This window comes from Fragaria vesca, unplaced genomic scaffold (assembly GCF_000184155.1).
Source record: "Fragaria vesca subsp. vesca unplaced genomic scaffold, FraVesHawaii_1.0 scf0513160_u, whole genome shotgun sequence".
Classification (NCBI taxonomy): domain Eukaryota; kingdom Viridiplantae; phylum Streptophyta; class Magnoliopsida; order Rosales; family Rosaceae; genus Fragaria; species Fragaria vesca.
In genome coordinates, this window is record NW_004443448.1 from 653,885 (window position 1) to 670,561 (window position 16,677).

The following is a 16,677-nucleotide window of genomic DNA, read 5'->3' on the forward strand; positions in this document are numbered from 1 at the left end:
TAACTACTACTACTACTACTCTCTCTCTCTCTCTCTCTCTCTCTCTCTCTCTCTCTCTCTCTCTCTCTCTCTCTCTCTCTCTGATCCTCTCAAATCTCATTTCTAGGGTTTCGCCGAACACCACCGTCCGTGGCGGAGCCGATCGTCTCCTCTTCACGGACAAGAGCCACGTCAACGCCAAACACTGGCCCGTTGCCTCGTCGCGTTTCGATTCCAAAAGACAGAGATCTGCCTCTCTGATCTCTAGTATGGTGCTTCGTTTCAGGTTTCACGGTGCCGATCCGGCATTCGATTCACTCGGTATGAGCGACGCCGATTCAGAGTTCATTGTTGCCGAGGAGCACGAACAATGCGGTATACTTCTCTCTTTTGCTTCAAGGATCGATCTGAGTTAGGGTTTTATTTTTACGTTTGCTTTTTAGTAATTGTTTAGTGTTTAATTTGATTGTGGTTAGTGGTTAGTAGTTGCAGGTTAGGGATTGGTATAATTGCCTTACAGGAGCCAGATGACCATGACAAAGTATCAGAGATCCGTGATTTGTGTATGGTCAATTCTTCATACTCATGTTTTCAACATAATAAGCAATAATGACTGTGCGGCTGTGTATTTTGTATCTATATGTATGGTCACTGACGGCTTTCCTGCTCAAAACTTGTGAATGTTTGTTGATGATTGTTGTTTCAACTTGATTGTTATCTCTTCAAGACTTGAGTTCTAACGGTTTACTGGGTGTTAGTAACTGGTTAGTGGGGGTCAGTAACTGATCAGTAACTGATTATTGGGGGTCATTAACTGGTCAGAAATTGGTTGTTGGGAGTCAGTAACTGGTTACTGGGTGTTACTAGGTGTTAGTAACTGGTTATTGGGGGTCAGTAACTGGTTACTGGGGAAATTCCGGTGACCGGAGGCCCGCGGTCGGAGAAATTCCGGTGATCGGAGTCCGGCTACCGGTGACCGGAGTTTGAGGTTCCGGCCAAGTCTTTTCATGTTGAAGAGGTGGGGGCAAAATAGTCTTAAAATAAAATAGTTTGTTAAGATTTTAGTAAGATTTGGCCATTTGGACATAAAAAAAATTTAATTTCATTCAAATGAGCTCATAGAAAATATTGCCATTGGAATAGGCAATATATTGTCATTGGAATAGGCAATAAAGGGTTACAATTAGTACTAAATAGGCATTTTCCCTTTAATGGTCTATGAAGTCTGCCAATTCTAGGTAGTGTTTTAATTCCATGCAGAGTTGAGCAAATTTTGTTAGATTGATTTATCTCTATTTCTATGGACTTTAGATTGTTGTAATAACAATAAAAAGAAAAATAATTACAACAATAAAAATAAAAATAAAAATATAGCAAAAATCAAAGAATAAAATTAAAATAATCATGATTTGAAACAAAGTGTGTTCTTATACAGTGCAACTACACTAGTTACCCAACTCCAGGAAGGGTGGTCCTCAGATCTACATGCTCCAAAACCCCAGTTGGAACATGTAGCTGTAGATTTTCAACTCTTTGCAACTTATAGGAAGCTGAAGAATAGCTAGGCTACGGGAGTTTGCATGCAAGCAAATTTGCAAAGTTGCACCAGCATACTTGCACGTTCTACTGCATTGTTTGGAGGTTCCATTCATCAAAGCTAATTCCCTCTTCACTCTTCAGCAATGCTATGTGGATCATCATCTGTTTTTATAACAAACCTCTCAAGTACTGGCATTGTGTCATCAGCACTCTAAGGATTTAAATCCTGACAATTCTGTGAAGTTGCTGATCCCTCCAAAATCATTAGAATGCTAGTTGCGTGCTCCTCCATTTCAACTTCATTATCTTCATAAATCTCACCATCCATGTTCCTCATTATTCTCATTGTCATTGTCTTGATCTTCATTGCTATGTGTTTGTGTGTGTGTATTCTCTACATTTTCATCACCATCATTCATCGGCCATAGTAGTAGCAATTGTAGTCATCCAAGCATTATCAATGACAATGAACTTAAGCACCCAGGCAATTAAGGTCAAAGATGTCTTCGAAATTTCATACTAATAGCAGGCTCCTCTATGTATTATGCACTTCCAATTGCATTTTTGGTTAATATAGAGATAGTACATCAGATTTTGTAATGAATGTAACTAACAAAATAGCATTAGCAGTTGAAAATGTTAAAAGAACAAAACCAAAACAGATACTTGATTGACATATACTGCAACTCAGTTCAGCCATATCTGAAGGTTAACATAAATTGTCCTTAAATTTTAGCCTTTCCATATATAAAGTACAGACATATGCTGAAGCTTGAGAACCAAATAGACATTAGACAATCTCGATCACTACAGAATTTGGACGGCAACAGTACTTTATATAAACCTTTTTCTACAGTTAGATTTATAATCACTCAATCAGTATGTCCTACCCATCTAATCAATAAGACAAATTATATAGGGTTTTTTTTTGAAATACAAAATCTTTTTCAATGAAAGAATTTTCTGTGGGAACAATGGAAGTCTATAAATTCACAAACCTAAAATATAAAATCTGTTGCATTCAATTCCAGAATTCCGAAACAAGACAAACCTAACTAACCGCTGAACGAAATACAAATACAAAAAGTTCTAATCAGAATTAGAAGCAGCAGTCGTGCATAAAAGAATCATAGGAGAACCCTGTTACAACACAAAGCATCTAATTCACATAACAAAGAAAATACAAGCTCCAGCCATCATCATCATCATCAATAAATCTCAAACGAGAACAGCAACAAAGAGCGAAATCAGAATGAGGGAAAGTACCTTTGTTATCAGAAAACAAAGGCGTTAAGATCGATCGTGGTCGTCAAGGCCAGTTCATCTTCGATGCTGTTGACGTTTCATCTTCAGTACCAGAGATGCTGAATACTTGAAAATCTCTTGTGTAGGGGTCAGATTTCTCAAGGGGTTTGGTATTTATACCAAGCACTAAAGAATCCTACAAAGTCGATGAAATAATAGAATCCTTCAAACTCGATGAACTTTTGAATATATACCACTAGATTTAGACGGATATTTTAGATTTATTGAATATCAACAGATTTCAAAAGACTTTTAAAAATCTGAATTGAATACCTATAGTATAGACTTTGGAAATACAAAAAAATCCAATAGACTTTTAATTGAATACAACCCCCTTAGATTTGCACTCTTTGTAATGGATGGTGTTAGTTTCCAATTGTTTCCACGAGTCTTATATAGAATTAAATTCAGTTTATTCCATTGTGGTTTAGAGGTAAATTCCCCCCCCCCCTTCCTTCCTTCTTGTCAGTACAATCTAGCACACAAAATCAACATCAGAAAACTTGCATTAATACACTTGAAGAAAACTAATCTTGTTACCAATTTCCATTTGCGTATATAACTGAAATGAGGCTCAGCAGATCAAAAACAGGATAACCAAAAACCGTACAAATGGAACCTCTCAACTAATATTCATCAGATTAGTAGGAGATTTACCTTGATATGATTTTTGTAAATTTCTGCTGTACACTTGTTATTGATGCTTGGCTAAAGGGTTTAGTCCCAAGTCATATACATCAGTTTATTCCTGAAATGAATAATTTGATAAGCCGAATGAAACAATTACATGCTGGAGGTGTGCTTGAAATTTTTGTTGACGATAATCAAATTTTGCAGAGGGATTTTGTTGGACCAGAACTGCTGAGAGACAAACATCGAGAATGAGAATGGAATACTTGAAATCAGTCCTGAAGCAAGACTTTGCGTTCTTTGACAGTCAAGCCAATTCTTCCATGACCTTCCAAGTCATTTCTACAAATCTACAATCTCTTATGATGCTCATTTAATCCAAGACACAATAGCTGAGAAGGTTTTTTACAACTGTCTGTTACATGCATATGCTTCCTGTTCTTTTTCTGCCTGCTTTGTGCCTCTTCCTCATCTCCACTCTCTCTGTCTACGTTGCCTTCCCAGTGATTACCCATATCTCACATACTACACATTGTTTGACCATTTCAACAGACCAGTGCTCTGTGCTCACGAGGATCGTCATCCTTCTTTTTACAGGGACCGTAACAATAAGGTCAACCCCATCCCATTCCTTTTGATATTTTAGGGCAATCTCAGCATACATGATCATTGGTACGACAGAGCTCACAGACAAGCATGGTCGCTCGGGTATGAGTTGAAGAGCTTTCCCCAGACTGCTTCTACCCAGTTTGTTCGATCGATCTTGTGGCAAAATCTCTATTCTGTCCTCCAGTCTCCCAGTAAAATAAATTACTTACTGTGAAGACATGAAATTACAACATTACCCTTCCGTAACAGACTTTATCAAACGTACGCATACTTTTGGCGTTTTCCAGCTTTTGCCCTATTTCTTAAGAAATGACATTTGAGTTGCCTTTTTTGCCTTCTGTCAGGGTTTTTAGACTAAAAGTGGTAGGAGTTGTATGAACACACAAGAAATCTCGGAAGTATGCGCAGTCTGACGGCTATATGAGGACGGTAAAACTATACCAACCCCTGCTCAAACTTCCATTTTTTGAAATAGGTATATATGCCGGTCTGGTCAAAACACTAGCTTATACTCAATTGTAAAACTATATCTTTAGTTAAAATTGTATACTTTATGATTAAATTACTATATCAAATTCAGGAATAAAAAGTTGTAACCCCTGCATCATTGTGTAAGCTTTTTAACTAGAATGCATTACTACAACTATATCTATATATTAACCGTATAACCCGCTGCAACGTGCGGGCACGCTTCCTAGTTAATAAAGTAGAAGCAGCCATTTACTGTTCATAAGCCCCTTGAAAATTACCGATATACCCTTATTTTTATTTTATTTACTGGACTGTCATTCAGTCTGAGAGAGAGACGATGACAATTGTGTAAATTACTAAAAATAGAAGATAAAATGATATTTAAAGATCGGATGACAGAGACGTAAATAAGCAGAAAAGCGAGGGTAGAATAGTAATTTCTGTAGTCTGAGTGGCCAACTCAATTACCATTCTGTCGCTGTCTTTTTTCTTATTTACAACTCTGTCAATGTAAAAGTTAATATAATTTTGTTATCAGTTTATATATAATTACAAAACTGTCCTTGCTCTGTTTAAAGCTACCTTTTTGTCCTGATATCTTTTGTTAATTACACAAAAACTTAAAAAGTTAAACCTCTCTCTCTGGTGCATTGTATTGAAAAAACAAAAACAACTAATTAACAATGCACACCAAGTCACCAACCACTACACGTTTTTCTCGCTATATCTTAAGCACCCTCATATGTTTAATTAATTGAGTGTTAAAAACAATATATCTAGCTGTAATCCATCTCTGGATTGAACCCTGCACCGTTGTTTTCACTTCTCACCATAAAGTACTCGGTTGGTACTCCCGATTTGTTTTTGGTAAAATGACAAAACTCATGTCTCATAACTTATGTGGTAGATCCTCTACCAAATCCATTTTATACAAAAAAAAACAAATCCATGATGTGAGCAAATAGGAATAAACAATCAAACAGTACAGTCCAACCAACTAATTAACAACGCCTTATATAGAAAAAAATAACTAACAATGCACACCAATTTTGACCAAAAATGAACACTAATCACGTACTCCATGTTTTTCTCGCTTATGTTTTTCTTTTGTTGCCCATCTGGGTGATCTGGCCTCGTGTGTCTAAGTTAAACACTTTAACCGAGTTAAAAATGAAAATATCTGTAATCCTTCTCCTAATTATCTAATTATCTTATGTGAGATCAACCACATAGCTAGGCCTAGGCATATATATAATTACTGGCTTATATAGAAGAAGATATTTGAGTACGATCTGCTAGCTGCTCATTATGGCGGAGCTGATCAACAATGAAACCCTAGCAATGATACTTGTTGCCATTTTCTTCATTCTGATCCTATACAGGTGGTCTTCCACTTCCACTACTACAAACTCATCACCACCTTCTCCACCGAAACTCCCTATCATCGGTAACCTTCACCAAATAGGCTCACCACGGTCTCCGCTACATCTCTCACTTCAAGCCTTGTCTCAAGTCCATGGCCCTCTCATGCTCCTCCACTTCGGAAGCGTCCCCGTTCTCGTCGTCTCCTCCGCCGAGGCTGCTCAGGCAATCATGAAAACACATGACCTCACGTTCTCCAGCAGGCCCAAGTCCACCGTCTTCGCAAAGCTTCTCTACAACTCTAAAGATGTGGCCACGGCACCTTACGGTGAGTACTGGAGGCAGGTGAAGAGCATCTGCGTGTTGAATCTCTTGAGCAACAAAAGGGTTCGGTCTTTCCGCGGCGTTAGGGAAGAGGAAACCAAAGCCATGATGATGAAGATAAGGGATTCAGAAGGAGGAGTAGTGAATTTGAGGGACATGCTTCTGACGCTTACAAACGATGTTGTCTCGAGAGTGGCTCTAGGGAAGAGTTACTACAGTGATGGGGTTTTTAAAGAGCTTTCGAATGAGCATACGGAGTTACTTGGAAGTCTATATGTTGGCGACTACATTCCATGGCTTGGTTGGTTGGACCGTGTCTCTGGTTTGGACGCGTCACTAGACAGAGTGGCTAAATTGTTTGATGATTTCTTGGATATAGTGATTCAAGAGCATATGGATAGTACCGTTCAGAAGGCCGAGGACGAGAAGGATTTTGTGGACGTTTTACTAGAGCTTCAGCAGCAACACTCTCCTGGTTTTCGCATTGACAGAACTAGCATAAAGGGTGTCATCTTGGTCTCTCTCTCTCTCTCTCTCTCTCTCACATACATGTATCCGTGCATGTGATCATCGAATGCCGGAGTTACATGGCAGATGTTATATATTTATTACATCATACTAATTGTTCAAATGCTAATTTGCAGGATATGTTTCTTGCTGGAACTGATACCATAGCCACACTCGCAGAATGGACCATGGCTGAGATCATAAAGCACCCAAAGGTCATGAGCAAATTGCAGACTGAAATTAGGGCTGTCAACAAAGGTGAAGAAGACATATTAACAGAGGATGATGTGATCAATATGCACTACCTGAACGCAGTGATCAAGGAGACTCTTCGCTTACATCCTCCACTTCCCCTCATTATGCCTAGGCAATCGACCCAAGATGTTGAATTAAATGGTTACAACATTAAGGCCAACACACAAATCATAGTGAATGTTTGGCAAATCGGTAGAGATCGCAAGTCGTATTACAAACCGGACGAGTTTGAGCCAGAGAGATTCTTGAATCCTAATAGTGATATAAGTTATAAAGGAAATGACTTTGAGTTGATTCCATTCGGAGCAGGCAGGAGGATGTGTCCCGGGATTCAGTTTGCTACAACTGTTAATGAGATTGCTCTAGCAAATTTGCTGCACAAGTTTGATTGGACACTGCCTGCTGCTGGAGGAGTAAGAAGCGAGGATCTAGACATGACTGAAACATCTGGTATAACAGTTCATAAAAAGCACCCGCTTAAAGCCTTCGCCGCACCATATTCATCAGCTTAATCGATCACTTCAGATTCGACTATATTGATCCAGATGAACTACTTTACTTTAGTTAAAAAGTTGCTGTATTCTACCAACCCTAAAATAATCACGTTTTCTGCTTCCTTTATTAACGAACAGATCTCATGCGTGACTCAACTAGCTCCTAGCTAGCTTGGTCATTGCTTGATCTGTTTGTCATATGTTTGAGAGTCAAACAAGGTAAGAGAAACTATTTGAGAATTTCTGATATCCATCTTCTCCATATAAACGGAGTATATATACAAGAATACATCAAGTCTGATTAGGAAACTAATTATGATATTCCTAACAATACACAATACTCACAATCCCAACTACAATACACGACTTACACCAACATGACCCAATGTTTAATTATTTTGCTTTTTCAGTCATGGTTATGAAAATAAGGGTGAAGAACTGATCGATGATTATGAATAGCTATTGAATAAGTGCTGGAGCTTGTCTCTCATATCATATAAGAATCTAACACGTACAGTTCATTGTCCTCGCAGAGCAAACACATGCATGCAAACACACACAATAATGCAATACCGAAAGAGAAGCTAGATGTTAAATCCGTCGATTGCAAATGTGAGCTTCAATCTCAGGATCGGAAAGTGTTGAGTGCTTTGCAAATACATTACTAGTGCTTATGACGGGCTACAACAGCTCGATCAGCCATTATAGACAGTGGTGAAACTAGGAATTAAATATGGGTTGGGCTGCTTTTACGTGTAAAAAAAAAAATTGTAATAGAAAATAAAATAACTAATAAAATTGTAGTAGAATATGTTGTAACTAGAGAAACAGAGGAAGACAAAATGAGAAAAGAATAAAAAAACACATAAATTAATGCTAATAGAAAATATTTCTCCTTAGAAAAGAAGAAAGAAAAGAGAATTAAAAAGAGAGGAATGGGTAAAGTGGAGAAACAAAAATGAAAATAGGAACAAAAGAAAGGAAAAGTGAAGAAAAACAATATTCGAACCAACGATCTCCCTTATGTAGAATATAAACCAACTCAGCCCTCAACCAACTGAACTAGCCTCATCTTCAGAGTCAAGTCTCCTTCTTATGTGAGTGTTGTTCATGTTGCAGACACCTCTGCTGAGGTGTATAGAAAGCACAATCCAAATGCCTTTACGGGTGAAAATATCGACTATGGAAGAAGTCACTCCCATCCTTAAGACATTCGGTGGCATCCACGGTCAGAAAACTTCACCAAACTCAACTTTGATGGGTTTGTTCTTAGCAACAACTTGGCTGCTGCTGGGTTTGTCATCAGAAATCACAATGAAGAGCCTATTTTTGGCGGTTCTAGAAAGGTTGGTTCAGCTTCAGTTCTTGTGGCCGAGTGCAGTGCTAGCTGTTCGAGATGGTATCTTTCATGCACTGCTAAATAACTGCAAGAAGATCCAAGTTGAGGGGCACTCAAAGCTCACAATTGATGTAATCAATATGAGTTTATATTATCAAAGAGCAAGGCTCTAGTAGCCAAGCTTGGAATACTATTACTCCATATGTGGTCATCTAGGAGTTGGTGTACTTCATGAGTAACGGCGTCCGCCACAAAATTGGCTTCTATATTACTTGATCTATAGTCTATACACATGCATATGAAAGAAATGAAAGAGAAAGATCTTTCAATATTCTTAATATCATGAAATCTTGGGCAATCTCTAAGGGGTGCTGATTCTCCCATTAACGACATCTATTACCAATTTTGAGTTGCCTTTCATTTGGATGTTCAACATTCAAATGACTATAATCTATCTAACATACATAAGAAAGAGACCAATATGGAGACTGACTAGAGTATTGAAATCTATGTTAGCGAAAAAGATGGTATAAAATCGGCTCAATATGTTGGTGGATCGACTCATCAAGAACGTAATAAGTATTTGTCGTATGTTGCAACATAAGTGGCAGTGTCATACACAAAGGAGACGAAATTGAAAAGAAAAGGAAAAATATAATTAATTTGGTCATTGGAAGAAAACAAATATTAATCAAGTATTCATCTCTTAGAATAAGCTCTACAGATGCATAAAACCGTAGTTCTTGCGTGAGTTCACTATCTCTCATGTCCGACTGCATCGCTATGTTAGTACTGGCCTTTGGTCATGTCGGCACATGATGTGTTCGACCGAAAGAGATGCTTATTTCGGGGGCGTGCCCATATATAGCTTGGAGGTTGGGTGTACATGTGAGGGTTTCGTTCTTCTCCTCTCTCGATGGAATATGTGACACCCGGAATATTTGACAAGCTTAATTTGAGGTCTTTCGGTAAATAGCTTCGACCTCGAAGGTATTAAAAATGTGTTCTTGGAGATTTTCATAAATTTTTACTAGGTCATGCATGTCCATGATTTCAGACTTGGATAATAAAGTACACGATAAGACAAGTTCGTGGATATTTTCAAAGATTTGACTGCTATCCGAGCTAATTTTTATGATTCCCTATATGTTCAGTTCGACCTCGAAGGTATTAAAAATGTGTTCTTGGAGATTTTCATAAATTTTTACTAGGTCATGCATGTCCATGATTTCAGACTTGGATAATAAAGTACACGATAAGACACGTTCGTGGATATTTTCAGAGATTTGACTGCTATCCGAGCTAATTTTTATGATTCCCTATATGTTCAGAAACTGCAGAAATTAACCAAAATGAAAAGGAATTTGGTTAAGTGCAATCTCAGCCGTACAAATCCCATGGCTTCATCTCAGCCGTTAATCAACAAATTGGAGTTATCTATAAATAGGCATTTGACCAATTGAACAACTAAGAAGAATCGAGAAAGAAACAGAACTGTTCAGATCGAGTTCTCGACCCACCGACATGTCGAGGTCGGCCGGACTGGCTCTCCTCCTTCCGGTAACTTTCCTACAGCACACTTGTTCCTCTCTGCTTCTCACGACGTCGCAGACGCGCTAGGATTGGTGGCTCGTCCGATAGTTAGCCGAGGAAAGATATTTGATGTACGAAACTTCGACGGTTCGACGTCAATTTCCAGCGGCTTCGACAATATATCGATTCTTCTGCATGTGGTATGGAGATTGATCCTCTCGTTCTCCTCTACTTTCTAGTATGATAAGTTTCTAGATTTGACTAAATTTTTATTACTGTGTGATTTTGGGTATTTTTCGGTATCGTCGAAAGTTTCTGTTTCCGGCAACTGTTCTTGAACTCCTGGGTTCGAACATGAATGGATATCTAGAAGAACTCAGGTTGTTGAGTTGGTGGAGTTGGTGTAATCAGAAATTAGTTGGTGCTCTGTTCGACCTTCACACGAAGTAGCTGCGCAGGTCCTCTGTCAAACAAGTTGATATACGTACGTGAATCCAAAGGTAATTTGGTTTTTATGGAATTTGAATTATGGTTGTTGGTTCTTTCTTTCTTTTTGTTTTTTTTCTGATCCATTTTGTTTGATGTCTTCAGATTCTCTGATCGATTTCTGTTCTTAGAAGAGAAAGTTTTATCAGGGCCAAAGAATGGTACCGCTTCTTCTTGGGTGGTCGTTTTGTTTTTCTTTTCTTTTAGGTCTGATGATTGCTCTCAAAGTATTTGCTTAGTTTTGGCTGATACTTTTATCTCCCACATTCCACATTACTATGTTTTGTTTCTGGCTTCTTTTTCTTGGATCCTTTAGTTAGAGTTGCAAAAACAATATAAGTTTGTTGGGTTCTTTAGATTTTTTTTTCTTAGTTGATGGGTATATGCATTTTTTAGTGAAAACGAAGCTCCAAAGAGGGTATTCAGGCTTGAGTGTGGTTGAGCATGGAAGATTAATTCTGCTTTTTTCAGATACAGCTTTATTGTGTTTTCTTTTATATGCTCCATCATATTTGTATATTGTTTCTTTCTTTGATTTAAGGTATGGAGGTTGTAGTGTAAACTGTGAGTACATATTATATAATCCCGAGTTTGGTTATCATGTCATCTAAACTGTTTTAGATTGTTAACTAATTGAAATGATTTTTTTTTCTTTTTTCTTTTTTTGCAAGTTTAACACTTCATCGAATGATCCATTAACTTATAAACTTATAAAGGGGGATTACAGCTTCCTCTTTTGTTATCTGTAAATGTGTAGGCATTTAGGCATCTCAGATTACAGTGTAGTTCCACTCTTTTACTTTCCGTATCCATTATTTCTCATGTTTTTCTTTTAGTTCTATCACAAAATCCTCTTCGTCTTTTAATTATTATTATTTTTCAGTTTCGAAGTGCAAGTGAGATAGAGATTTTGAATGAAGAACTAGGGCGGGATTGGATGAAGTTTTGAGGTACAATTAAATTATTTCCAAAACAAATGCATGCTTATATTTTACTTTTTCCAGAACCAGTGCAGCTTTGCAGTGTGAGAGTTTGAGACTATCGAATTTTGTTTTAGTTGCGTCTCTAATCTACTATGTTTTCTGATTGGTGCATGTCTACAGGAAAGAGAGTTTGAGACTATCGGATTTTGCAGTGTGAGAGTTTGAGGCTATCGGATTTTGTTTTAGTTGCGTCTCTAATCTACTATGTTTTCTAGTTGGTGCATGTCAATTAAGCTTAACGGGTACTTTTTTGGGGATTGCGTGATGAAAGATATTGTCTATTCATTTGTTGATCTGTAGTGTAAGGAATTCAAAAAATTTAGTTTTTTTTTTTTTTTTAGGTGAAAGGAGATATATAGTTCCATTGATTAAAAATCATGACGACCAAAACGGTCAAGCATGAATAGTCTGAAGACCATACAAGCATCATAGCTAGAAAACTAAATACGGACTACATCTAAGAATTGATTTACAACCTCAAAACTACATCCAAAAAGGTAGATATGACAAACTAGAAAGCATATAACCTCCTAAACTCCAGCAACGACTCATCTTTCAATCGAATCAGGCTTAAAACCCAATGGTGTACCTTTTCATCGAATTGAAAAGAAAGAGGGGAATTGGTAGGATTTAAAAGGGATCTCTTTCATAGCAAGCCACAACAATTCTAACCAAGACTTTAGTCCAAAATCAAACCCAACAAGGAAAAGAATAATGAAATGGGTTATAGGCAAGCCCAGCCCATATGACACACTCCCTTTGTCAGATCCGACTGAACCAGCCCCGACTACATCCGCCAGAGCCGCCACAGCAGCAGAATTAATCCGACGGTCTCCTCTGCCATGATGTCATGGCTCCTTAGCCTTGTTATACCGCTGTAGACGACCCCGAAGCCGCCGCTGCTGCCGGAAAGATCCTCCAAGCACGGAACCGCCTACCTCCTCCTCAAACCCATAATCTAGATCTGTCTATCGCCTCAAAGCAATACTCTTCCAACGCCGTGTTCAAGTATCGACGTCGAAACAATCAAAACCCCAAGTCTTACCGCCGACGGAACTCGAGATCGTCAAAACTCAGCCACTCTACCTGCCAACACCCACTGTTGGGTAAGCAACCTCCACTCTGTCTTGGAACCCGACGCCGGGACGTCCTCTACGCAGATAGACGACTGTAAGGCTGCCGCCGCACTACTCTCGAAACCTAAGGTTTCGGTCTAAGGGCTCCGAGAAAACTGGAGCGATGGATTTTAGATTTTGCGGTGTTTTAATTGGAAAGTAGTTTGTTGCTGGAAGTTCCATTCTTAAGGTGATGTATTTGTGTCTTTGAGTCATATTAGTCAGCATATTAACTTTTATTTTTATTTGACTAATAGGGCTGAAACTTTTTCTTTTTTACTAAAAAATTCTTCTTTGAATTCGAGTTCATATGATACTGTGCATGTTCTCATTGCAGGCAATTATTATCTGTGATAAATATGTATTCAAGATCTTCTTCTTCTTTTTTTCCTTTGGTATAATTAGAGAAATTTTATTAATACATTATAAAATACTAGATACACATACCCTGCTTAATATATTATGTATCCAATATATTAACATTTTACTAGATATACAACCACAAACTTTCAAAACTATCCTCATTCATAATACATATATCATACATATTAACTAAAATACACATCTTTTCTTTTCTTTTTTATATACCGTCAAAATTTTAAAAATATATTAAAAATAAAAACCATCAATAAGAACAAGCTCTTACTTAGTCGATCTTGAAGATTAATATATATAATCTCTCACAACAAGTTAACCTAAGCATCTTATCATTTTGTTTCTTTCATTGATCATGAAGTTTCTATGTTCAATGTTGTTTTAACCAACAATATTATAAGCATAGGTAGCATTATATATCAGTTGCATACATGATACATAATCGTACGTCAATCTGTGAGTATTTTGTTTTTGTATTCATTATGTTTGTTAGTTGTTGAATTTCTTCATAATTTATTGTTCTGGAAGTATAATAGTCGATCTGAATCGTTCATCAACCTCGAGCTCTTTCGTTACGTACGTACACGTACATGTAAAGAATAATTTAGAGTAAGTTAATTGAGCATTAATCCATAAGTTCCATATGTGGTAGATCTAATTGCAAATGTAAACTATCTAATAATTCTGATATTTTGGTAATTTAACGTACCCACAAAATATAATGTTAGGTGTATAAAAAATGAGATGTTTATCTAGTATTTTGCAATGTGTGAATAAAATTTCTCATATAATTATCTTACTACATCTATTTTTAGCTTTGATATTAGTGTTCAAGGTCTATGTATATATGCTCATCTCTTTGTAAAATGTTAATTTCCTACATAAGCTATTTGTGACTCCTGCATGGATTAGAAATTTGGGGAGATTAAGAAGGAAGTAAGGAACCTATTACAAGGTCATAATTCAGAGAGGCCTGTTGGTTCAACTTCAAGTGATCCGGACCATCTTACGAGTTGGGTCCTGAGGACATTGGACAAACTTTCAAATTCCTAGGAAGCACAAAACAGCATGGGAAACTTATGGAAGACAAGCTGGATGAGACTAGAGCTAAAGAAGAAAATATAGAGAGCTAGAGACTTAAACTCAGAAAACTTTACCTTATATGCATTGATCTTTGTTGCATTATTCCGATTAATATGATAAAGGTTTTGAATATGGATTGATCTTTTGTGGCTGGGGGACTGAATCATCTTATCTATGATAATAATAATGATCATGCTACTCAAGAAGGACTAGAGCTGCTCCCTACAAGTGAACACAATTAACAAACATGATATGATCGATGTACTTCTCTACAACTTCACACTTTTAAATCATCGGTTGCACCAGCCCTGTATTTGAAATATGATGCTATTTTTAAAAATCACATTTGCTAACTAAACGCGAAAATTACTCACAGCAGCATGTGAGTAAAAATCACAAAGACTAGTATATACTATAGTAGACATCCCATCAATGGTTGTTTGGGACTTTTTGCAATAAAAGTTTAAACTAAATTGCTCGCCTCAAGGGATTGAAGTTTCTCTTTTCCCTTTTCTTCGCATCTTTTTTTTGATGGATAGAACCAGTGAAGACATAGACCAAAATAGTCGAATTCTTACTGGATTCCATCCATCAAAAAAAGAAAGCAAAGAAAAACTTGTGACAAGCACGAGGCACTATATATTTACAACTGTGTTTGACAACTCTCTCTCTTCTGTCCTTATATATTATAATTATTAACAAAAATTTGTGTCATTTTTCGATGTGAATATTTGTTTTAATAAATTAAACTCTTCCGCTCCATTCACTCTAGTTTTAACTCTCTCCCATTATCTAAAATTCCATCGTAGATTTTGAAATTTTATTAGAGTCATGCCTGGTTATCCCCACTAAATTGCAGTCTTATAGGAGTGAAGGTTCCCTCTTTAGTGGCCAAATTCTAAAATAAATTCAGTTTTTTTTCTTTAATGGGTTGGACCAGTGATTGACCAAACACCCAGCTGCAATAATTGAAGAAAACTATATTCTTCTATGTTGCACCGACACTTCATATCAGTGGCGTGTCAGAAAATGTTGATTTTTCCGACACACCCCGACACTTTGACCGACACGCCATGTCACCCTCCGACACACCACATCATCAATTGTTACTTTAAAAAAATATAAAATAAAAATAAAATCCAAAACCTAAACTATAGCAACCCAAAAAAAAAAATTCAGCTTCTTCTCTCCTTTTTGTTGCTTCTCTTTGGCCATTAATAAATGTGTGTATTAGTGAGAACGAGGACTGGAGAAGAAGAAGAGGTGAAAAGAGAGAAATAGGATTTTGGGAAAAATTGAATTAAACAGAGAGAAAAAGGATTCTGGCTGGTGGGGGTTTCTGTTTTTGGAGTTTTATATATGTTTGAAGAAAGTTTTTGATTTTTCTGGGTTTTGGGAATTTTTAATGGGGAAGAATTATGAGTTGTGAAGTATCATAAGTAGCTAGTTTATGTCAATAGTTGGACAGGGGACTAGAGCAGCTGGAACGTTGAGGAGAAGAGTGAAGGATTTTGGTGTTTTGGGTTAATACTGTGTTTATTAAAAGACAAAGAATGCGGCTATTGGGACCTCTAAATTTGCTCAGTATACCTCTCTGTCTCTTTACACCTCATTTTTATTTTTAAAAATAAGTATTTGCTCATTAGACCTCTTTTCAAATTCCTAAAATAACCTTAGGTTTGTATTGTTAACTTGAACAAAAAAAAAGGAAAGAATATTAATGTGATTACAATTTTTTTTTTTTTATGAAATTCAATGTCTATAACTGTCATTTTGTATGAGGGTATATTTGTAATCTAATAAGTCAAAACATGTGGAGGTATATTGAGCAAATCTGGAGGTCCCAATAGTCGCGCTCAAAAATAAAATTATGATATTTTGGCTAATAAATTAATGATATTTTATATTGGGCCAATGATAAAATAGTACATTTAGAAGTAATAAATGATAAAAATGTTAACAAATGTTCCTTGATGATAAAACAATACACCTATTTAAATTCTTTAAACCGTTACCCATAAACTTTTAAAAAATTACATGTCATGCCACTGACAAAAATAACAACACATTAACCAAGCCCCTCTTGAGCATTTTGAACCAGATAGCGACCCGATTGCGCGTAGGCTGCTAGAATGGCGTTCCAGGTGACCAGGTCTTGGTCAGGACTTTTATCGAACAGGTGGCGTGCATACGTCAGCGACCTGCATTTCGCATACATAGTGATGAGATTGTTGATTAGGAAGTGATCTGGGCATTGCCCGGAGGTTAGGATGAGGGCGTGGGCGCGC

The 16,677-nt window shown here is 37.1% G+C and overlaps 1 protein-coding gene across 2 annotated transcripts in view; it reads left to right on the forward strand.

Moving 5' to 3' along the window:
- Window positions 1–5,820: 5,820 nt before the first annotated feature.
- Window positions 5,821–16,677, forward strand: part of LOC101296344 (cytochrome P450 71A25-like) — a 14,120-nt gene continuing 3,263 nt past the window's right edge. The window contains exons 1-2 of one of the 2 annotated variants that reach the window (XM_004309991.1): window positions 5,821–6,735; window positions 6,864–7,713. In XM_004309991.1, coding sequence (XP_004310039.1) covers window positions 5,842–6,735; window positions 6,864–7,493 — 1,524 coding nt within the window. In that variant the 5' untranslated portion in view covers window positions 5,821–5,841 and the 3' untranslated portion in view covers window positions 7,494–7,713. Of the gene's footprint in view, window positions 6,736–6,863; window positions 7,714–16,677 lie in introns of those variants that run through there. The other variant, XM_004309992.1, reaches the window with a different exon arrangement.